At 32.4% G+C, this 26,032-nt stretch overlaps 1 protein-coding gene across 1 annotated transcript; it reads left to right on the top strand.

Annotated features, from left to right (window-relative positions):
- Window positions 1–881: 881 nt before the first annotated feature.
- Window positions 882–24,105, top strand: LOC105339419 (uncharacterized). The gene is made up of 14 exons (XM_011444963.4): window positions 882–1,041; window positions 6,339–6,524; window positions 8,973–9,077; window positions 11,582–11,799; window positions 13,023–13,192; window positions 13,666–13,879; window positions 15,151–15,212; window positions 16,212–16,326; window positions 16,719–16,837; window positions 17,802–18,018; window positions 18,441–18,506; window positions 21,027–21,185; window positions 22,061–22,124; window positions 22,216–24,105. The coding sequence occupies exons 1-14, from the start codon at window positions 924–926 to the stop codon at window positions 23,604–23,606; spliced, it is 3,204 nt and encodes a 1,067-aa protein (XP_011443265.3). The 5' UTR covers window positions 882–923; the 3' UTR covers window positions 23,607–24,105.
- The last annotated feature ends 1,927 nt before the right edge of the window (window positions 24,106–26,032 follow it).

Genomic DNA, 26,032 nt, shown 5'->3' with positions numbered 1-26,032 from the left:
AAAGAACAAAATATTACAGTGTCACATGTAATATTTTCTTTATTAATGAAACATTTTAATATATGGTGTCATGGATATAATAGATAGATCTCATTTAGCCAATTCTAACAATATGTGCATACCGTAATCCATTTAGAACATATAATTTTCAGGTGACAATATAGTTTTATAAGTAACTTTGTTGTACTGTAAATTTCATTTAGAATTTACTGGGTGAGTGTAACGTAACTACAATATTTACAATGGGTGTGCGTTCATAGTTCTGCCGTTGGTAGACAAAAGTTGCTGTTGGTAAAATTAACTACCATTAACTAACAATGGTACCAATAATTTTTTTGCCAATGGTATATTTTTCTGCAGATGATCGATCTAGAGTGTGGGAAGTATCGGTAAGTGACATCACAACTCATTATAGTGTAACGGGATGGGAGAAATAATGACGGACCAGACCGGGTTTCGAACCCGGGCCCCCTGAATCTCTAGTCAAGTGGTCTAGCTACCAACTGAGCTATCTGGCGCCGGTATTCGAACCGGTCTGACCGTCACAATAGACATGGAGATGAAAATTAAAACATTAGATACCGGTTTTGGGAAAGCAATTTTTTAATTATCACAATTGGTGTGCAATGTATAATGAAAGTTGGTACCACTGGTAAACTATGAGCGCACCCCATATGACAATGTAAATTGTGTATTAGGCTAATTTACACAAACCAAGTTAATCCATTTACATTATGAGTTTATCATGATTGTTATTGTGCCAAAAATGGCCCACATTTCATAAAATAAAAAATTAGGAAACCCAAACCCCAAAATATCAAAGGGGGATGAATTAGAGGAGGTGCGAACTGAGGGTTTACAAATTCGTGATTAACCAATCAACGTCGCACTTTACTTCCTCTTCCAACCTTTAAGATGTAAACATGGCGTCACCAAAACGACAACACAGACGGGAAAATCATTTTATCTATGACCTGCCGTATAGTATAACCAGGCAGATTTGTTGTAATCTAGATGTGGATAGAGCATGGGAAAAATTAGGTGTGTTTCAAAACTTTTCTTAAAAGTCAGGCATGAGTTTAAGCAGGGAAGTATATAACGTTACGTCCCTGGTTTAAGATATTTGGTATCTGATTATTATAGGGTAAATGAATTTATATCCTTCATTTATTTATAAGACTAATATGTGATGTAAAGAGTCGTCTTTTTTTTTTACTTTAGGAATTTCTCAATGATATTAGCTTAATTTTCAGATATCGTTTTTTTGCGATAGTATCTGTTTTGCATAAACAACATGCAACAATATGTTAACCAACAATTTATGACCCCCCTCTGATAGTTTCTATATACGTTTAATATTTCCTTTGACCGTTATAGATTCTGTAAATTTTTCTTTGTGATCAACCGATTTCAAATGAGTAAGACAGAAATCCAAACAATATTACATAATACATTACAACTTAAAGGGGCATGGTCACGATTTTGGTCAAATTCTATTTTGAAATTCATGTTTTTATTATTTACAATACTTTAGAAATGCATCTCTAATAATCAAATAAAATTTGAGAGTCATTTGTAGAGTTATAAGCAAGGTACTGGGCTAACGATTCTTTGTAATGTAAACTAGGCTCGTGCCCTGTGTTTGTTTACATAGGTTCAAAATACCAGTAAAAATCTTTTTTCAGCTTACTTGTCTATCTTTTTATTTATTTTAAGTATAGATAAACAGTTCCATTAGTTTTAAGTTTAAAACTGAAATTTTTACTTCAACATTCAAAATGTAAACAAACGCCTTAAATTGTTTACATAGCTACGAATTTCAAGCTCTGTAACTCGCATATAACTCAACAAATGACACTCAAATTTCAATTGCTTATTAAAAATACCTTTCTGAAGCATTGTAAATATTAAAATCGGGAAAAATAATTTTTGACCAAAATCGTGACCTTTAAAGGAGGCATTAACAAATGTATTTTTTCATATAACATTTAACAATTAAACAGTGTGTCTTAAACGGTACCCTGTCTTAAACTGCCAAGCGTGATAGGTTAAAATTGGTTTAATAATGGAAGAGTATTGGCAGACTGACCCTTGTGTCTGGACCATACATGATGTATATATATTCTCTTTCTTTGGCCTTAGAATCATACTTTACACAGACAGTCCTATGGGTAAAGGAACCAAGTTTCTATAGGTCAAAGGTGAAGGTCAAAGTACATTTCTTTAAGATGCAGTCTATGCTTTTTACTCCCATTTATTTGGTGGCTGTTGAATTCGATTCATTCCTCAGTTATGGTTCTCTGTTAGGAGCCATCAATTTTTGTAATTGGAAAATCCTCATGGAAACAAGGTTGGCCCACTCTTTGCAAGTTATCTAACAATAACTGTAATTGAAATCCACAGATAACTCACTAAAGCGAAGCTAGAGGTCTGTTTACATTGCTTAGTACATCTGTTACTTTTCTTCAACAACAAACAACAAATCACCGGGAAGTGACGGCTTTACAGTAGAATTTTTTAAGTTTTTCTGGAGGGATCTCCAAGACCATATTGTTTTAGCTGTTAATCATATTTTTGCTAATAGGGAGCTGCCTCTATCGCAAAGACTTGGAATCATTACATGTCTTCCAAAAGGTGACAAACCTAGGCAATTTTTAAAAAACTGGCGCCCAATTACTCTTTTGAATGTTTTCTATAAACTTATTTCAGGGTGCCTTAGTTATAGAATTAAATCCTCCTTAGATTTTTTAATATCGGAAACCCAATCTGGCTTCATTAAGGGTCGTTATATTGGTGAAAATACTAGATTTGTCTATGATTTATTATCCTTCACTGAGTCTAAAAATATACCTGGTTTACTGGTGCTCATAGATTTTGAGAAAGCTTTTGATTCTATATCCTGGAAATTTATTTACAAAGTTTTAAAATATTTTGGTTTCGGTGAAAATATAATCACTTGGATAAAAATCCTAAACACCAAGATCACAGCTTCTGTTTTACAGTGTGGTGTGCTATCTGAACAATTTCCTATATATAGAGGTTGTAGACAAGGCGACCCAATTGCCCCATATCTTTTTATTCTTTGTGCAGAAATATTAGCTATCCTTATTAAACAAAATGTAAATATTAGAGGCATTGTAGCCAATGGAAAAGAACATAAAATATCCCAATATGCTGACGACACAACCTTGGTGCTTGATGGTTCTTCAGAATCCCTTTTTGCTGCTCTGGATACCATAGATCTTTTTTCAACTTTTTCAGGATTGCAGATAAATAGTTCAAAAACAAAAATTGTGTGGATAGGTTCAAAAAAATTTTCTAAACAAGTATACCATCATACAAGATGGAAACTGGAGTGGGGTTGTACAAAATTCAATCTGCTGGGAATAGAATTCTCTGTTGAGTTAGAAAAAATTGTTAGTCTAAACTATAGTGTTCAAATACCTAAAATCAAAGCTTTAATACAACAGTGGAAAAGGAGAATTCTTACTCCTTTTGGTCGAGTTACTGTAGTTAAAACATTACTTCTTCCAAAACTCAATCACCTTTTTATTTCCTTACCAAGTCCAGATAAAGAAATTATTTCTTCCCTTACCAATCTTTTTTATGAATTTATATGGAATTCAAAAATAGATAAAGTCAAGAGACAACTCATTACTCAAGACTACTTAAAAGGTGGTATTAAAATGTTGGATATTAACAATTTTTTAGTGTCATTAAAATGTTCATGGATAAAGAGGTTAACAAAAGATAACAAACCATGGACGGATATATTTTTAGACATTCATGGCAACAAAGTGGTAAAGCATTTGTTAGACTTTGGTGACAAATATGTACAAAACATAATAAATCATAGTAATAATTTTTGGAAAGATGTTTTACACTCATGGTTAAAAGTTTTAAGAACAATTGACTATTCATTATCTACAACAAATGTATGTGCTATGCCAATCTGGTACAATACAAATATATGTGTTGGTAATAAACCAATCATTGTTTATAATTGGTATGAACATGGTATTAAAACTATAGGTGACTTTCTAAATGAAGATGGTCAGTTTTTGAAACAGCATGATTTTGCACAAAATTATAGACTGTCTAATGTATGTACAATGCTATACAACAGTGTTATTAATGCAATATCTAGTTTCCTTAGATCTCAGTCTATAAAAAGATCTGATGTTAGAAAATATTACTATCCATACATTCCATTTTACTTTGAGTATGTATTACTGTTTGAAAAATGTTCGAAAAACTTGTACAATCTTATTAATAGTAAAGATATTATACCAAGTTCCATTCAGAAATGGAACACTGAACTATCCATGCAACTAGAAATTAATGTTTCTGTTAAAGAGTTCTTTAAAGTATGTTTTAAAACAAGTGCTGATACCTCAGTACAATGGCTTCAGTACAGAATTCTTTTCAGAATGTTGCCTACAAAATACTATCTTAAAAAAATCAATGTAAGCACTGATGATTGTTGTTCTTTTTGCAAAGAAGATGTAGAAACAATTCAACATGTATTTATTAAATGTTTAGAAATACTGCCATTATGGAATAAACTCAGCATGCATATCTATTGTAAAACTACAAATAGAATTGGATTTAATGTTAATAATGTAATATTTGGTGAAATACCTCTAAATCAGGGTAACAAAGTTGTAAACTTTATAATTTTGTATACCAAACAGTATATTTTTAACTGTTTGAAACAAAAAAAGATCCCTCACTTAAAGGGACTATTACAACATATCTATTTCAAATATAAGGTTGAAAGATACATATCAATTAAATCATGTGAAATGTTAAAATTTGACAAACAATGGTCAAACTGGAAAAATATTTTTGAAATTTAATTCTCCTGTAAACAATTAGAATGTGTTTCTGATATTTATGTGTGCAAGTGTATGAAAGGGTGTGTGAGTGCCAATAAATATTTGCTTTGTCTTTTTGAATTCCTTGTAATAATTATGAAAATGACAATAAAAATTTAATAAAAAAAAAAAAAAAAAAAAAAAAAAAAAAAAAGTTTCTATAGGTCAAAGGTGAAGGTCAAAGTACATTTCTTTAAGATGCAGTCTATGCTTTTTACTCCCATTTATTTGGTGGCTGTTGAATTCGATTCATTCCTCAGTTATGGTTCTCTGTTAGGAGCCATCAATTTTTGTAATCGGCAAATCCTCATGGAAACAAGGTTGGCCCACTCTTTGCAAGTTATCTAACAATAACTGTAATTGAAATCCACAGATAACTCACTAAAGCGAAGCTAGAGGTCTGTTTACATTGCTTAGTACATCTGTTACTTTTCTTCTTTTGAATAATATTCTGTGTTTCAAGGTCAAGAAATTTCTTGATGCATTTTTAAAAGCTTAACTGAGCCAAAGGCTTGAGCTTTTCTGATCAACATTTGTCCGTTGTCTGTTGTCATTGCATAGTTGTTGTCGTAAGCTTTTAACATTTCCGTCTTCTTTTTCAGATTCAATGGGCTAATTTTATTCAAACTTAGCACAAAGTATAATTTGGGAAAGGGCTTACAAGTTAATTGTACAGATGAATGGCCAGGTGCACTCTAAAGAGGAGATAATGTAGAATTATTGAAAATTTGCTAGAATTAAAAAAAAAAAAATCTTCTCAAAATCCCTTTTAGTTAGAAAAGCTGAAACTTGAGTTGAAGCTCAGGTTGTGTAGATTCAAGTTTGTTCAAATCTTGATACCTGGGGTTAGGGTGTGGCCACAATATTTGGGGTCAAATTTTTAAATAGGAATATATGGAGAAAAATCTTTTTATCAAAAACCATTTAGCCAGAAAATCTGTAATTTGTGTGGAAGCATCCTCAGTTGATGGAGATTCAAGTTTGTTCAAATCTTGATACCAGGGATAGGGTGGGGCCACATTTTTATGAATGAATGTTTTTCATACATCAAATAATTAAAGTGGGGTAACAGTCAGAGGAGTCTCAGGTTAGGGTTTAGACCTCAGAGTAAAGCTAACATGAGATTATCTGACATGTCAATCTAAGGGCTATGGTACTCGGGTGACCACCAAGGCCTGTGGCCCTCTTGTTATACTGTAAATAAATATTTATGTTGGTGATAACAATTTAACTTGGTCCTAATATTTTTATCTTGACCTGTCCTTATATACATAAAATACATATCTTAAGACATACATGTATTGTTATAGTAATTGTATGGTTCATTATCCCAGAAATAAGGAGAGTTTCTCTGTATGATGAAGTACATGTGTAACTATTAGGTGACACATTCATGTTCTATAGACATAGCTTACTTTTTAATTGTTGAATATGCATTTAAATCAGGTTTCTTCTTTTTAGCATCAGAAATAGGTTACACGATTCAGGAGGTGAGGGTTTTTGAGATGGCATTCCAGCATCACAGTGGAAGTCCATGTAAAGATGTTTTAAGTGACTGGGGTTCAAAGAATGCCACAGCAAAAGACCTGTACCTGATATTACAGCGTATAGGAAGACGAAGAGAGATGCAACTTCTGGAGTCATACTGTTAGTTTACTTCATGTAATTTAAAGTGTAATTAAACTACATGTACTTCTTTTATATGCTTATCAACAAATAACTATGTGTAAGTACACAAGGATAAAACAGAGAAAATCAATTAAATGATGGTCAATGTATCCAGTCAACATTTTCTAAATCTAAAACTTAAGCATTTTGGTAAGTGTATACCATTGGGTTTTTTTTTTAAGTCCTTTTGTCAAGGCTTCAATATCATATCATATTATGAAAGGTGAAAAAAAGAAGTAACGTATGATACAATATCCAATTGCATGGTAAGATAAGATATCAAAGGTAGCTTAATCATTGCATTGATAGAAAAATACCCAGCAATAATTGTTTTATTATTTGATTCAGCAAATTGAAACAGACTGACATATCAAGTTGAGTGTTATCAAGAAAAGAAAACTTCATCACCTTTAAGTTTGAAGCCATTGCAGAACAAATTTAAAAACACAATATTTCATTTGGAAACATGAATAATGATAACCAACTTAAGCATTGTGGAAATTCCTGATCTTTTTTTGGTCCAATGTAGAAAAAATCAAATGTTATATTGACCTTCTAGATCATGTTCAAGTAAAAATAACATTTCATTTTTTAGTCAGGCTTTGCAAATTGCAACTGTTTCCATAAATAGCAAAACTGCAAAGACTATGCATTTTGGGCACATATACAATGGACATGCAATTCTGTGAGCTACTTTACAAAGCATTGGAATTTGAATTGATATATCATATAATGAAATATTATACTTTGTACTGTATAACATTATATTCTATATTGATACTACACAATACTGTATAAGTATCGCGTGATTTGATAAGATCATATTGTATCATATCATACTTATTGCTGTTTTTGATTTCAATATGATGATTTAACCACTAAGAAGTACAATATTCACCAAACCAAAGGCGATATTTCATTGGATGACATAAATTAATTATGAAAACCAATTGTTACATTATGGAAATTCCTGATCTATTTTTAGTCCAGTTTAGATGACCTGGAAGGTGGTGAATATTGTATAATTAATAGTGCCTGTTTGTGTTAAATAATGTAATGATAATGCACCAATGTGGCAGTGATGTACTACCTGATTAGCATTGACATCTATTTCAAAGGATAATACTAAGTGTTTGATCTGATTCAAATCAGTTATTTAATCTCATGATTTTTAATAAAACAGTTGAAATAGTATGCTAAATTGCCCATATGCTTCCTTAAAACCCCCACGCTCCGAGAATACAATTGTCAACCGACGCAAAGCGGAGGTTGACAATTGTTTTCAATTGTTGACCTCCCAAACAGGCATTATTTATTTCATTATACTGAATATCTTAATTTTAAAGAAAACTTTCCTGCTTAGTGCTGACGTGAATTCTACAGCGAACCATAAGCACATAATTTACACACATGTAACAATTCGTTGTGTTACCCATTGCCAAGTGTGTTGTGATCGCTGAGGGTAATAGAACAGATTATAAACTGTGTCCAATCCAATCAAATTTCAGTATTTTTATTTAAACATGAAAGTATTAAAAAACATTTTGTTTTTTCTAGATTGTTGGATATCAGCCAATCAAAGAACTAGGAATTAATCAGTCAAAATAAAATATTGTATTATTTATAGGTCATGAACTATGCTTTGTACATGATGGTGGTCATCTTGTAAGAGAGTTGAGCTCTGTAATCGTTGGTTAACTATGCTTCTACTCCAAAACAGAAGCTACGTTTGTAGCTAGAGATATATCCTCTACATGTGTAATGAGTTAAAAATTCTGATTTGGTGGGGAGTGCTAGCATACAGAGAAAGAAGGCTTTTCTGTTTTTGATTTCATGAACTTAAGCTATTTAGATACTTGAGAGTTCGACACGAGTTATGTGGCTCATGTATACCATATCTTATTTCCATATGTTCTCATCATGTAAAACTTTATAACTTACTTTCGTAATAGCCAAGGATGGACATTAACGGTTGTCCGATTGCATGGTCCAACTTAAATCTCATTTCGGGCAAGTGAAACTACAAACTTCTTTGTCCGATTGGGCAAGTGAAAATTTGGATAGAAATATTTAAAGTAAAGAATAATTTGTAAACATACCTTTCACTTGCTTTATAGTCAGAAAACTTCTGTGCAGTACTGATTATAGATAAGTCATTCCATGTTAACTTTTATGCAATTATCAATTTAAATTCTGATGTAGCCTTGCTAATTGAAATTACCGGTAATTACATGCACCCACAATCTCATTGTTACGTTATATTTTTTTGATAAAATTATTGAATATGGTATGTCTTTTTACTAATTTTGGGGCTACCAGTTTTTCATTTGGGCAAGTCATAATTTGAAGTTATGTTTATCTCTGATAGCAGATATAAAATGAATATCAAAGCTTGCAACATGTTACAACATGCATTTTCCATTACAGTCAACTGCGACTCCAAACAAAACAAAATTGCGTTCCAAACTGATCAGATGTCCTGTCATGGAATGGAGACACCCTCCATGATTCTTCGGGCTTTGGACAACAGCAGTAAGTAAAAGCACCTCCCTTACTCAAGGTTACCCCTTTGGTCACCTGAGTCATTGGAATTGCTGGGTATCAGCTGTCATCCAGTGTCCACCATTATTTAAACATTATTTACTTTTTAGCTCACCTGAGGCATAGGCTCAAGTGAGATTTTCTGATTAAAATTTGTCCGTTGTCTGCTATTGGCATTGTAGTTGTTGTCATAAACTTTTCGCATTTTCATCATCTTCAATTTCAACCAAACTTGGCACCAAGCATCCCTGGGCCAAAGAAATTCAAGTTTGTTAATATGAATCCTTACACAAAGGGAGATAATTAGGAAATAATGAACATTTATAAGGAAAAGGAAGCTTCCACAGGTAAAGAGGATGCAAGTTTGTTCAGAGCATGATACCCGGGTATAGGTTGGGGCTTTTACATTGGAATTTATAGCGAAAATCATTAAAAAACCTCTTCTGGAAAATAATTTGGCCGAATAAGATGTAACTTATGTAGAAGCATCCTCAGGTAGGGTAGATTCAAGTTTGTTATACCCCCACTCTGAAGAAGAGAGGGTATACTGTTTTACTTTGTACGTGTCTGTCCATAATTTCTGTCACATTTTTCTCAGCAACTATGAATAGCAAATGCTTAAAATTTTGAGATATACTCTTGTTTAAGTATGTGATATGGTTGGATTCATTTTTGTACCAATCAGACATCAATTTCCAGTTAAATGCCAACTTTGTTTATTTTGAGTCTGAATTTCTAACAAATTTTCAGGAACCATAAATTGCAGATGATTAAAATTTGAACACACTATTTGTTTAGTTGGAGACATTTTTTGTATATTCACAACAAAAGTGAGCATTGGCCCACAGATATCTTGTTCAAATCATGACCTATGGAGGTAGGGTGGGCCACAATTGGTGGGGGGCTCAAAATGATCCCAGGGGTAGGACGGGGCCACAATTGGGGAGGGGGGGGGCAAATTTTAACGGAGGAATATATAGGGGATAATATTTAAACATCTTATAAAGATAGTGTAGTATCAAGTTTGTTTAAATCATTATCCCTGGAATTAAGGTGGACGGCAATACTACAATTTTTTACATAGGAATATATTGAGGAAAATTGTTCAAAACAGTCATTTTTATTAGGGACTAAATGCTAGAAAATATGCTTAAAAAAAATTAAAAATCTGCAAAATTTTACAGATATTTTCATGTTTGATTTATCTAGGCTGTTTGGATTAGAGTTATATTAGTTTGGTATTGTTGATCAGATGAGCAGTGTTGCGCCTTGGCCTCTTGTTCTCAATTTCTACATACCCAATTTAGATAAATTATATAAGTAGCATATAAAAGTAAAAGGAATCTAATTATTATTATTATAAAAAAAAATATAATTAACTTAACTAATGCATTAAAGGGGCATGGTCACAATTTTGCTCAAATTCTATTTTTCTGTTTTTAAGCATAAATAAACATTTCCTAACGTTTATCACATTCATTTTCGGTCTGAAACTGGAGTTTTCTCTTCAATTTAACATTCAAAATGTAAACAAAAGCTTTGTTTACATAGTAAAGAATTGTTATCTCTGTAACACGCTTATAACTCAACAAATGACACTCAAATTTTGGTTGCCTATTAATGCCTTAGTGAAGCATTGTAAACATTAAAATTGGAAAAATAATTTTTGACCAAAATCATGACCATGCCCTTTAAAACTTTTTCAATTTAAAGATCATGTAACTTGTAAGTACTTCCTCTCTACAATTCCTATCAAAATGAGGGCCTTGCACATAGAAACAAAAAAACAGATATTTTTATTTTAGCATCTCCATAATTGCTGAACATTGAAAAACGAAGGCTTAGAGTAAATTACAGCATCTTCAGGACACAAAAATGCCAAGAATCTGGAGTTCTTTATTAAAGTTTACAACCAGCAAATCTCTGTGACTTAAATTACTTTTAGCAAACTTGCTGCCGCCTTCTTTGATTTGTAAATTTTCATTTTTTTTTTTTTTATTAAGACTTAGCTGCTAGGATTTTCTTTTATCAAACAGAATCACTTATACATTCTACTCTGGCTGCAGAGCTGTAGCTCTCCAGGATAAGGGTTGACATGCCCTGGAGCTACGCTTCTTACTTATTTGCAATTTATGGTGCACCTATGCAAATTAAGGATTAAATTATATAGTTTTCCAACATATTTTACAACTTGACACATGTAAAACTTCACCACTTCACTTTACGAGAGTGGTTTGGGTGTTTAAAAGAATTTCAGAGGCAAGAATAAAAACCAAATCTGTAGTAAAACGATTTTTGTGGTACAAAGCATATTTCACAGAATGTATTTCAAATTACATGTATGTTAATCAGTCTGATATATAAGTTACAAGTTTTTATTAATTAACAAAAGTAAAATGTATACATGTGCATACTGATATTACATGGTTATAGTAAAGACCTGTTGGCTTTCAATTTGTATTACGGATAGCAGAGTAGTGTAAATGTCATTACAGGTCTGCCACCTCCTCCAAGTAAGAGTTCCACAAAAGCTAGTGTTGGGGCATGGAGTACATCATCCATGAATGGTTCCACATCTATGTCAGACAAAAATGTCAACCTAAATATGCCAGAGAACCCTAAAGGGAAAGCAACCAAAAAACATGCAGAATACAAGGCTATTCCATCCTTGACTGATGAACAGTTTTATCCCCAAAAGAAACATGACTATTTGGTAAATGCTTGGCAGAGCATCATGTTGTAAACCAACTTTTATTCCAGTGCAAGAAATTTTCGCAAGATTTACGAGAGCCTAGTCGTAATGAATATTTCTCGCCGCGAAAACATCGTCATTAATGTCTTTTGAAATTCATTTTTCAGATAAGAAAGTTCGTTCTGTTTGTAAATTAAAAAATATAAATTGATAAAAGCAATATTTCTGTTAAAACTATAGGAATTTCTCTCAACATATCAGCAGTTATCCTTCCCAATGTGCACTCTCTGGTGGTGTCATATATAGAGGGATGTAAACATTTACATATAAATGCAGATATCATGTAGATAAAATTCTTCAAAAAGAATTTAAACCTGCATTGAATCAACAAAAAACACTGGCAGGATTGATGAACAAATGTTGAGTCAATATCCAATGTTCAAGATGGTGCCTCTCCTCACACTGCCCTGGTAACACAGAATTGGTGTAAAGATAATTTACGTAACTTCATTTTGAAAGAAGAATAGCCTGGCAATTCCCAAGATCTATATCTGTATTCTAGACAGTGAGGCCTTCAAGGATCTGTGCCTGATACCCATGGACCAATTATGCTCTCATCTTCACCAAGCAGGGAGGGAGATACCTCACAAACATGTTATCTCTTTAATTCATTCTGATCAGTGCCAAACAAAATTAAAAATGCACTGAAAAACAAATGTAGATTGTCGACTTATTAAAGATTAAAATTCATGTAACAAGTTGTTTATTATTGAGTCTAGGCTAAAGTAAATCACGGAACGAACTTTCTTAACACCCTCTACATCTTGATTGCAAGGCAGTTTATCTCTGGTAAACACGAATGAAGTCATCACGACTAAAAGTTGGTTTATAGCCATTATTTATTTATTTTATTTTATAATCATACTTGTGTATTTCAGGAATTATTCAATAGCTACCCAATTTATTTAATTTTAAACTATGTTGGGACAGTTTACATTTTATAATCTGTGAATCATTCAGTGTATAAAACTCTGTAAATTAGTAAATTAGTGTACTGGTTAAATTAATAAATTACTGTACTGGTTTAAAGTTGGAACAAAATACCGATATCTCCTGGAGAATTCTAGGTTGAGCCCAATGGATAATTGCACTTAACACAAGAATGCTATCATTAGTGATGAATGATGTATTCAATACCTTGAAAGTAAGGCTTTTACATAATATTGGATGGAATTGGCTTTCAGGGAATCATGAAGGAGACATCAGGATTGTCAAGCACCTCAACTTCTAGTTTTGACTCCAAGTCCGCCATGTCAGGTGTAAAGGTTAACCAGTGTGAAATGGATGGTCCAGCTCAAGAGAAGGGGGATATGGATGAAAAACCTCTGGACTCAAGCTTAATGGAGACTCTCAAGTATGTAGACGGGGCTACATAGCACTCTTTGGTACAGAAACCAGGGTCTCAGTTGGGGAAAATCATTCACAATTTTTGTCAGATTGAAAAACTTGATACTAAAATGATATTTAATATTTGTGTTACTTTTAAAAAGATCAAATAATCATTTGTGTATATCTTTTGACCAACTTAATTCAGTGTATTGGTCCTCAGGTCAAATTCTGCTGAAATGATTATTCCCTATTGCAAAGGGATATAAGATTTGCAAAGGGAATAACTCAATTTTCAGTGGAAATGATTGCAAAAATTGAGTTACATCAATTTTCATATTTTAACTGAATATTGATCGAACTACTTTTGCAAATCTTGCAATATTGAATAAAAATGAATTAATTGCCTGCCAAATTCCATTTCAAAATGTTTTGCCTTAAAATCAAAAGGTTGTGATATTTTTGCCTTTAAAGCTCAAATGCTATGGATTTTGTTTACAGAAATAAAGATGGCTATTCCTCACTAGCTAAAGAGGGAGGGTGTGACATTGATGTTGCAGTTGCCTTAGTGGGAACTCAGAGCTTCACAACCAAGGAACTCAACCATGCTACAAACGGTTTTAGTGAGGAATACAAGATTGGGGAAGGAGCATTTGGCGAGGTTTTCAAAGGATTCCTGAAGCGCACACACTGTGCCATAAAAAAACTGTTCTCAGTTAGTATTTTCAATGACTTAGTTATTAACATGGAGAGTTGTGGTAGACATTCTGCTATTGAAAGGCTTTTCTCAGATAGCTTTTGCAATGCTGCAGACTAGTTGCAAGTACATGTATTAAATGTTGACAGCTCAGTGAGATGTTCTGATCCCATTTTATCTGGTGCTCAGCTCTCCATCTGTCATTTGTCAATAAATTTTCTACTTTCTCAACTTCTTCTCCAGAATCACTGTAGTGTATAATAAGCACCCTTTCCTCAACAAAAAAAATATTCTTGAAACAAGGTTTGTATTGTATTTGGCATCCTAACACTGACACGTTTTAAATTGTTTCCATTGACTTACATGTAGTATGGTCAGAAATGTTTGTTTGATCACAATGCTAATATGCAACTTCAAAGCTTTTAATTAATATATGATTTTTTTTCCAAACATAACATAATGCATAAAGTATAATTCAGCAAAATTGCCAATTGATCCACCAACAGAAAAATGTTGATTTAAATGTCTCCTCCCTCTGATTTAAATAGACACAATTCAAATAGGTTTGGTATGATTTTTCTGGATTTAGATTGTCTATAGGCATTTAAAAATCTTCAATTGTTTAAAATGTTATGCCAATGTTGGTGAAGTTTATACGAAATCAGAAGCATCCATCAATGCTTAAATAATACAGAAAAAAAATTGTTGATATTTTAAAAAAAAAACAAAAAAAGGGGGGGGGGGATTTTCTCTAGCTTAAGTGCACTTGTTCTTTAGGAATTTTCAAATCGACTCTACTGCCAGCTATCTGCTTGAAATTTCTTCAAATTCAAATTTCTTCTCTTTCCGCCTGAAATAATTCAAGAAAATATGTATTCTAATTAAATAGGTGATTTGTTTAAAAAAGCTTGTGGGCAAGATTGAAAGTAACCTTTGTTTATGTAGAATCATCAAAATTTGCACACTGCGATAAGTCAAGTCTGATGCATTCATGTCCAAATTAAGTTATGGATGAATAATACCTCTGAATAGCTGATACTATTGAGTAAATACAACTGTAATTTTATGTTCAGGTTAACAAAATTATGGCAATGATACTCTTGAGTAAATACAACAGTACTGTAATTTTATGTCCAGGGGGTGCAGGTAAAAAAAATTTTGGCTATAACGCACAGAATTGTGGCCATAACGCATTGTTGACAAGGTGGTTTTAGTATGTGATATGGACATTTTACATTATATTCTTTACTAGTATTGTTATTGCACATTTATTCTTTTGAATTTTGTAGAGACAAGAAGAAGGAATAAGCCATCAAGATCATTTGACATCAGAACTTAAATCACTGATCAAGTAAGCTATGACATATCATTAACAATTCATTTATTGACATTTCCACCTGTCTGTGATAATTTAGCTGTAGTTGATCTCTTGATAATTACATTTTCCAGCATCTTTGCCTGTGATAAAACTACATATCGATTTTGTACTATATAACCAATAATTTCAAATATAATTTGGGTGCCAGATGGGTTTGCTTATTTATAAATGAATATTTAATCATACAATGGCTTAAAATTATATAAATATAAGTAATAAGGACTCATTCTTTGAATATTGTGAGGCATTAATTCCAGTCGGGCGGAATAGATGTACATATTTGCAGGAAGTTTTTAGCTGATGATTTTTTTGCAAGTTATGCCGTTTATCAAATTATTTTGTGTATTTAGTGCATACCTTGCCATTCATTATATGTAACATTGTCAAGTAATGGGAGAACTTGGGATATTTGAGCTAGCTCACATTTACTTTTATTATTTCTAACCCAAATATATTTTGTTTAAATTTCCTGAAGCAAGAACAATTTTCCTCGAAGAGCTCAACCCCGTGGGTCTTAAATTAAAATCTCCAATTTAACTTGATTAGATAGTGGTCACAAAAAGACAAAATATAAAGTTTATGTTGAAATTGAGTTAAAATCTACATTATTTTTTACGACTAACCGATTGAGTAATTGATTAAGCGGTTAGAGATTGCCATCTCTAATTTTTTTACCAGCCCAATTTCCTAGGGGGTTGTCTCAAAAGCTATCAATTATTACTATTGATCCAAAATTTTTGGAGATTGTTAGAAATGTGCCAAGTTTTAACTTTTTCTCTATATATTGTGCTTTTCTGCCATAGGAATTTCCATTTTTTTCTTCAAAAATATGAAAACTTATTCCATTTTTTTCTTCCAATATATGAAAACTTGACACCCACCTCATAAACTCGTAAAGTAGACTATATAACATAGTGAAACAAACCATTTCAAAATTTAAATCTTTAGAAAATATTTGCAAATGTTTTTTAGATACAGGCATGAAAATATTGTTCCGCTGTATGGCTACACATTCGAAGAAGGAGAAACCTGTTTAGTCTACCAGTTCATGCAGAATGGATCACTGGAAGACAGACTTAGGTGTACAGTAAGTCAGACTTTCCTCTGTTTCTTGCTTGGTTTATTAGCTGTTATTCCTGCAAAAGTTGTCAATAAACCTGATGGCTCCAAAGTAGATGCTTCCAATATAATAAAAATGTGTGCAATAAATAGTTTTGTCTATTATTGATATGATTTTTGAAAGAATTAAAAGAAAGAATGGTAGGTACAAATTATGATAAATCGCCTTGCGTTGATATAGTATTGTGGTAAATAGGAATTTATATGATAGCGATAGAGCATTAATTTGTCTTATAGTAAGGTAAGTGTGCAAGGATTGGATATTATTCATGTGGGCGCAAACAATTATGAGCCTCTTGTTTTCAAGTCTACAAAATAAATATCAAAATCAACGCAGATTTTTTCCTTGTTTATTTACAGAATAACACACGGCCATTAGATTGGCATCAAAGATTAGAAATCATGAAAGGAGCAGCTTGTGGTTTACAGTATCTTCATACACTGGATCAAAAACCCCTGATTCACGGGGACATCAAAAGGTAATTAAAATAATCCATACAGCTTTTCACAGTCATGAATGGGGGTTACCTGTGTACAGTAGCATTCTACTTGCAAGATTCACTCAATTTACCAAATATTTTAAATTCATAGAACAAGTGAAGGTTCTGAATATTTATTCAACACTTTAACCGCAATTTTGCAATAAGGGCTTGTGTAGCTTGATATACATTTTTGTCTTGATATTAAACAAACCCTTAACATTTGAATTTAATGCTGCACCAATAATAAGTTACACTCTATGATACTCGATGAATCTGTCATAACCTGGCTATTGGAAACAACTAGCACCAGTATGATGGAGGCTGTAAATGCACGCTAGTTTGCTTTAGAGTTTTAACATTAACATGCATTTCCATTCCACCCCATCTTCTTGGTATGAGCAAGAATACTTCAACTGAAGTTGTGATACGTGAGATGGTGTAAGAAGTTGCACTTCAAAATGGCATGGATAAATAATGGAGTTAAGGCCAAATAAAATTAATATTTAGATTCTCATCCTGATTTGCAAAAAATATGGGGCAGGTTGGAAGATTTTATTTTTTATTCACTTATTTTTTTAAAAACACAAAGCTCTATTCTTTTAAATTATTAATGCTAATATGAATTAACAAACCAACTTTTAATCTTTCAATTCCATTTTATTTCAACTTAACTGTTAATGCAAGAAGACATTTGTATCCTTATGATAACACACATGACTGGAATCAAACGGTAATCCACATGTTTGGGTGCCATTTAAATGTTTTAATTTCTCATACACCGAGCCCGATTTTTTGTTGCCGAATTCTTTCTTCAACACAACTTTTTTTTCAAAATAAAATGTATTGGGGCGGGCCATTTTCAGAGGGGCAGGCGAGTATGAGAATCTAAAAATTAATTTTATGTGGCCTAACTATTTGAAGATTTGAATGAAAAGTTCTTAGGCGTTTAATTTACTTTTAGTTCCAATATTTTACTGGATAAGCACTTGGAGGCAAAAATAGCAGATTTGGGATTGGCCAGGCATGCAACTGGTGGATCTAGCCAGTCAGGAAGATTAACACATATCACCAAGAAACAGACATTCACAAAACAGTATCAAACTAAAGCCTACCTTCCACCAGAGGTTATTAGAGGGAATGCTATGTCAATCAAAGGAGATACATATTCATTTGGTGTGGTAAGTTTTATTTGTTATCTTTTATAAAAAACCTCCATGTACATCAGCTTTGACACCCTCAAACCTCAAACAGGTTTTTGTTAAATTTAACAATTCCTAGTGTCAGGTTTACTAATCTTTGGAAGGTTCTATTCTCATTTCATAACAACTGGATGTTATATTTTTAAAATGATGTAGAAATTGACTGAGTAAACACTGAAAACTATTGAGCAAAAAGGACTATACGTGGTATTATGCATTTTTCGCCCCCAAAATTAAACTTTTTATAAAGAAAGGTCTTGGAACTCTCCCCCTCCCTCCAAAAGGATATCTTTCTGAATCTGTACATAATGTTTAATTGATTTGTATTTTTATGTGTTTATGATAAGATGTAGACTTGGTTTAGATATTTTGAAATTTTCACTATTTGTTTATTTTTAAAGGTAATGTTAGAGGTTTTTACTGGAGAGTCGGCATATGATGAAAACCGGGAAGGGGGACAATTTCTGGTAAGATCACTTTTCTTTTTCTGTCTGTCTGTCTCTCTCTCTCTCTCTCTCTCTCTCTCTCTCTGCATTTATAAAACATTTTTCAGTTCGTGTTATCGAGATTCACCTGTATAGATCAATCTTTAAAAATCTTCTTCTTAGAAACTGATCAGCCAGAAAAACTATTACTCATGTGGAATCATCATCAAGTAAAAAGATTCAAGTTTGTTCAAATCATGACCAAGTGGTAGGGGTGGGGCCACATTGGGGGCTCATATTTTTACATAGGAATATATTAGGGATAGCAATTGATTGCAGAATTGCTAATTGGTGAATTGCAATTTGTTCCAACCGATTAACTGGTTACTCATTTCAAAATATGCAGGTTTTTTAAATTTATATTTTTATTAATTAAATGGTTAAAATAACACAGAAAACATGATAGGAATATTTTGTTTATGTGTTAATCAAAATATAATATTAAAATTATGTCTCTTTATAAATACAGTTGCACCTGTTTTAAGCGGCCACTTGTGGGACAATGACAAACTGGCAGCTTAAGACTGATGGCCTCTTATTCCAGGTTTCAAATTAATGAAGAAAAAAGCCACCAAGTTTATTCATTTTAGCTCTATAGCACAGATTTAGAAATATCATCTGTAATGGCGGCGTACACGTAGATGGTGAATGCACAGCTCGGATTGCTGAATAAACAGTTTAAATTTTAAATGGCCGTTTTAATTTAATTTATCTATCAAGGGGTTAAGAGCAAAACATTTTCTGCTAAATACGCCCAAACAATATTTTTAAATTGATTAAATGCTGTAATCAATCAGAAGTAGCGTTTCCGTACAAAGGCTATGTACTGAACTATGATAGCCAATGTTTAACCTCTAAAAAAAGTGTCAAAATTCCATTGGGGTGTATAATAACCACACCTTTATTTCTCTCAGAAGAATTTTCTAGAAAAAAAATGTGCATATTATCGGCAAATTGCTGTACATGTTAAGCGCAAGACTGGCCATTTAATAACTTTATAATGAAGTACATGTCAATATATAAACAACACAAAACAGGTGTTATAATCAATTATCTCATTAAATCTCGGCAGACTTCAAATTACAGACTCAATTATTTGTCATTTACTCACTATCAGCTGTCAAAGTTTTGCTTCTTTCGATACGGGGTCACATGTCAGAGTCAGAAGTCATATGACAAAACAGTCAAAATGGTTGTTGAAAACAGGCACGTTGAAACCACGGGACCTAAAAACACTGGCCGCTGGCTGCGTTAGACAGGTGGTCACTTCAAGCAGTTAAGATATAGTGAAAAACTAAAAGGGCGGAATTGAAACTGGCCGCTCATGGCGAGTGGCTGCTAATTAAAGGTGGCCGTAACAGCAGGTGCGACTGAACATGCATTCAAAAAGAAATCCCAGACAACGAGCAAACATATAGTTTCACTGATCACATGTCCCAGTCAGTACAACTTCTGAAAACAAAGCCTGCCCATGATAAGTTATAGATCTCCATCGAAGTGATTATCCTTTTGGATTGTAGTAAGGTGTATACATGAACTGGCTATTGCCTTTTCTATTTAATAAATTGATGTGATTTTAAAAGAAACAAGCAAAATAAACACATTGAACATTGTGTACAAAAATGAGTATTGTAACGGTACACTCAATAGGGATATTATCATCTTTAATTTATTTGATAATTTATGAAAGGCTGAACAGACAGAGAGATTGCTTTCCCTAGAATATATAGAGAAAAATCTTTAAAAAATTATCTTCTGAAACACCATCCTAGAAAAGCTGTAACTATAGTCAGTTCAGATTGTTTGAATTAAAATTTGTCCAAATTATAATTTTCAGGAGAAGGGTTGGCCCACATTGAGAGGGGAGGGGGTTCCAGTTTTACAACATCATCACAAAGTTCCATAATCACAAAGCCTTGATGTTGTGAAGATGATTTTACAAAGAAAAGCATTTAAATTATTCACAAAAACTTGAATGTTATTATATATATGGTTTTACATAATTATGCATTTTGACATGTTGTTGATTCCTAATTCTTGAGCCTCACAATGGGTGGAAAATTTGATTTTGGTCTAAAATCCATATATTATAAACAGTTTTTAAGATCTTCTCAGGAACTGCAATGCTCAATATATGATATGACTGTAAAATTATCCTGTTACAAAGGGGTTCAATGATAAACATAAAAATATGCAGGGGAATTATTTTTACTGGATCTATTATATGACATTGTTCAGATATTTTGTATATGACTCCAGAAAGCTGATTTTATTATGGCTTTTGTTGTTCAGGTGAGTGATGTGGCCCATGGGCCTCTTGTTACTTTGACTGTGCCATTTAATTTCTAGTGGTAAAGCTGATTGCCTAAAAATGAAAAACACAAAAAATAAATATACAGTAGCTTTTTATTTTAATGAGCTATATTTAGTGCTGGAAAATAATGATTCAATTGCTCATATTTGTTATATGCTAATGTACAGTAATGTACTCTTTTTTTCCAGAAGGACTATGTGAAAGACTTCAGTGATACCGAGGAGAAATGGTTAAATCTATTTGAAAAAGGCCTTCAATTTACAAGTAAAGATGTGATTAAACAGTTTTTCAAACTGGCTTTACAGTGCATATCACAACTTAAAAAGAGCAGACCTGATATGGTGGAGGTAATGTAAAGCATACCCAATTTACTGGTTCTTACTTGATCAAAATATGTTCAAATATATTTTTGGTATCTTTTTTTTTTTATCTCCCTATACAGTGAAATTGAAAAGAGATATAGCGAAATCTCAGATAAAGCAAAGTTTACCCAGCAAAATTCTAACAAATCCAAAAAATTTATGGAGATGATGAGCTCGGTCATTACAAACTTATGGATATAGCAAACTAATTTTGAGGCTCCTAGAGGTGAAAAAAATAACAAAATTTACAATTTTGATAACAAATGGCTTAAAATTGTAAAACGTTAACAATAATTTATATTGGTAACATTTGACAGTTTGACATAGTTGTTAAAGTGAATTAATTTTCACATAGGTTTTTCAAGTCACAATCTCATTATTTCAGGTTTCCTGAAAATGTATTTTTATTTAATGCCTAAATAAATACAAATGATGGACATGTTGGAGGAACCAATTATATAACGACTTTGTTATGCCAATTATTATGATTTTTTTATATGGTTATAAAGAATTACAGATATGTCAAAGTAAATCCAATTACTTCTAGGAACTTCCTTTAATAATCAATCTTTTACAGTGACTTTTTATAATGTTTAAGACAGATAAAATTTTACCTCCTTATTTACACTGATTCATTATAATATATAAATTATGTTATGATAATGTGTGTGATATCCTGTTTTGAGATTGGGAAAATTGACATGGGGCAAGTTGACTACAAATGTCAAAACTGGTACAAGATTGGCTCATTTTCAAGTTGTCCAAATATGTTCACTTCTTGCAAAGTTGACTTAATTTTTTTTTTTAATTGTTTAATACAACTTCATAGCTAAGATATTTAACTTATTATTCCTGAACAGGTTCACACAAATTTGAGTAACTTGGAGGCATCCATCAATAAAGAATTTCCCACCACATGTTCAGGTATGTAAAGAGTACACTGTTACTTGTGTGAAAGTTAAATCAGAAGGATGAAGGGCATAAAGTTCTTAATTTCAACAATATTTTTCAACAGGAATTGATGAAATTCATATTGAGCACCTTCCATCTGAGGCAATGTCTGATTTAGGCACACCACAAGAATCGCCATTTACCAACAATGAGAATCAACCAGAACATATTCCCCATCAAATACCAACTTATCCAGTGATTAAGATGGGTCAACCTATTACAGAAGCTATGAAATTACAATTGGAATATGACTCTGGATTAAAGCAAGGTGAATTTGGAATCTTAAAGACACAAACTACATACGAATCGGATCCGCTTCAAATGGAAGAAAAAGACATGCAATGCTCATCTGAATTTCAAAATCATGAGTATACTGAAAATAAAGGGACAGATTTAACAAAGAAGGATTTTGTGTGCTCCCATGATGTTCCAACAAACAGTAGTGTTTACCCAACAGACATCAACAAGCTGGAAGATATTAAAAAGATTGGAGAAAATTTAGACATTTCAAGTACCCAACAAGATGAGCCTCACTCTGATGAGCAACAAAATGAGGGAACTGAATCAGGTTTTATGACATCAAATGAAACTGAGACAACAGTGTCTGATTTAAAGAATATGGCACTAACTGATACCATTTCTCATGACTACCAAACATCTACTGTTACTTCTCAATCAGAATTTTCTTTTTATGATACCAACCCTGAAATTACTGCAAAAGCGAATCTTCCAGGAGGAAATCAAGAAAGACTTGCACAAGAAATTGCAGCAGTTGGTGAGAAATCAGGATTTGGTTCTTTGTCTCTCTTTGAAAAATACAAGGAGGCCTTAGATATGGAGCATGAAGAGGACTATGACACTGGAGAATCAGTGGAGTATGATGGGGATTACAACATCATTACAGGAGTAAGTGAAAATGATGACAGTGCTTACTACTGGGATCCAGAAGAGGAGGAGCAGAGCCAAGAGGATACCTTTACTGCTCAAACTGCTGAACAAGATGATGATCAAATCGAGACCCTTCAAGATGCAGAAGTTCAACGTCAAGGACCCGTCAACATTCATTTCTGCCCATCCAGTCCGGCGGAGGCCACTGAGGAGGAGGACTACGGGGACAATGATTCCAGGCTCTTCTCATCCCAAGTCAGTGAAGAGCCACAAACTAATATTGTTACAGACAAGTATCAAAAAGATTTGACACCACACTTGGGATTTAATGAGGTTTTTTGTGAAGAAGATACAATGGATCAAATGTTATTTGAAAACCCCCAAAACAGTGCAAGCCAGTTCACGAGTAGTATACCTTCAGTAAGCACAGAAAACATGAGAACTTTCTCACCAGTTGCAGCAAATGGTTGTGAATCAGAAAAAGATGTAAAACTGTTGAAAGTCAATTCTAACACACACTGGCAACATCAGAGGCTTGAACCCAGTGAGGGAGAATGCTTTGTGTGACAAAGTTATTAGCATTGGGTGATTAATTAAAGAGTTTGATCTGGAACCTTCATAATGATTGAAAGGACTATATATGATATTGTGCATTTTTTGATCTGAAAATTCAAGTTCTTAATAGAGCTTTTAAAATAAGGTTAAAATATTTTAAATTATGTTGAACATAAGTATATAAGAATTAATTATCCTAATGACATCATAATGTCATAAATTATTTGGTTGTCCCAAAATAGCATAGACAATTGGCGTATTCAGCTAATTGAAGACACAGGAAGATGAAACTTTTGACACAAAGGATTCAAGTAATTGCAATAAATTAACGTTTTGATATCAATTATTGTATGAGATTAGTGATATGAAAGCATAGTTACTCGTTTAAAAATTTGACATGCGGTGCAATGTCAAAAATGAAAAGTTAAAATCAAAACAAAAGAAATAAAAATCGTGAGAATGAGTACTTTTAGAATAAAAAAAATATCAAATAATAAATGCGCATAATTTTGTTTATTATTCTATTATTTACACAATAAATAATTAGTTATAATGACATTTTCAAATGGCGTGTTTTGTCAAGTCGAAAGGGGGACCAGTAGTGAAATGATGACGTCAGCATTTTAGGCGGTGCACTGATAATTAAAAAAATTCTGTAAAGACCTTAAAACAAATCATAAGCTAATTTTAAAGGAAATTAAAATGACCAAAATTGCATAGAAATGAATTTTGGGAATAAGTTGTCTAGCAACATCGAAAATATTCGGATGAATATGATGACATCATTTGAAATGGAAGACAAAATGCGGAACGACACATATCGGGAAGACAGACGTAGGCAACAAGTAATGCAGGTTCTTAAAGTTTTAAAAACAGAACTAGAAATGCATGGTACATGTTAAAAAAATGAATTTCCAAGACATTTCGGGAAATAGAATGTGCGTGTTATCATGAATGATGTGAAGGGTTTAACAGCGACGAAAAGGCTTGCTATTTTCAACACCACGCATTGCGCCGCCTGACAAAACCCACTGATATGAATAATTGCTGTATATTTTTCAAAGAATATATTAAGCACACATGGTCAATGATCAAAACACAGTTGTCTGACGAAATTACAGTGAACAGAATTTAAGTATTGCTCCCATTTCACACAATTTTGGGACAACCCTTGTAATGGATATTTCCCGACTGTTTTTCAACTAGGAAACATTTTGCACATGCTTGCTATATTACCATATTTTTATGAACAAAAACATTGAAAGTAGTACTTGAGCAGACACGCGCTTAATGTTTCTAGAAGCAAAATATGAAACAATAAGGCCTTTTTTCCATTATTTGCTTAATTATGGGGGAAAGCGCATTTTAGTGATGTCTTAGTGGAATAACTATTGGAGAATGACCACTGAAAAATACTATTATGATTGACATTTAATGTTTAATGAAGATATGATTTTGATTTTGATGTAATACTGTGTAAAAGTTGGAAAAAATGGGGGCAGATATCTGACTTGATTAAATAACGTTCTTGGCATCGTGCAAAATATTTTAAGGTGGTATGGGACACTTCCAATTTTTACCTCTACAAATATTTTTAAAAGCTAATCTTTGGTTAAATATTATAAAATTTGAAAATTCTTAACCAGTGAAAGTATTTTAATTATATTGTACTATAATCCACATTAATATCAAAGATTTTTTTGTACGTTTATAAAATTATGAAAATAATTTCATAACATGTTTAGGGACATAAATTATGGGTGAGTTCACCCAAAAATTTAAATGATTTCACAGACAGTGTCTTTTTTATGCTTGTTGTGTGCCATTGATATATGTTTATTTGAATAAAATGACATATAAATGTAAAATGAGTGTCCCTGAGAGTTTGTATAGTTTTCCTCCATCTATCCAAGATAAAAATCTTTTTAAAAATTCCTAAATTAATTTTGTGCAGTATTATATCAGTGATTGGATATTTTTAGTTTACAGGTATTTGACCAATTTTAACCAAACTTTGCACAAAGCATCTTGTGAAAGACTTTCAAAGGACAAGAGCGTACAAGGCCTGACAAAATCCCCCAGTAACCAGGATTTTGAAATGGCATATGAACATATGAAAAAAACCTTTACATTTGAAAGTGTACATTAGGACATGTATAATAAAGAACTGCAATTTCTGACAAATAAATATTATACATTTATACATGTACATGCACTTGGTACTTACATATGTATTTCCTTTGGTTTATTTGTCTGCTTTCTAAACATTACAGTATGATCTCTTATCTGTGTTAGTGCTATTTTAATCCGACATTGTGTGTAAAATGAACATTACGTAAATTTTTGTTTTTATATAAATGTTATAAGATATTTTTTCATAATAATCCAATAAAAAAGCAAAAAATGTTTACTTAAAAGCAAATGAATTAAAAATAGAA

This window comes from Magallana gigas, chromosome 4 (assembly GCF_963853765.1).
Source record: "Magallana gigas chromosome 4, xbMagGiga1.1, whole genome shotgun sequence".
Taxonomy (NCBI): Eukaryota; Metazoa; Mollusca; class Bivalvia; order Ostreida; family Ostreidae; genus Magallana; species Magallana gigas.
The sequence above is the reverse complement of the archived record's forward strand: the minus strand, read 5'-3'. Positions and strand labels throughout refer to the sequence as shown.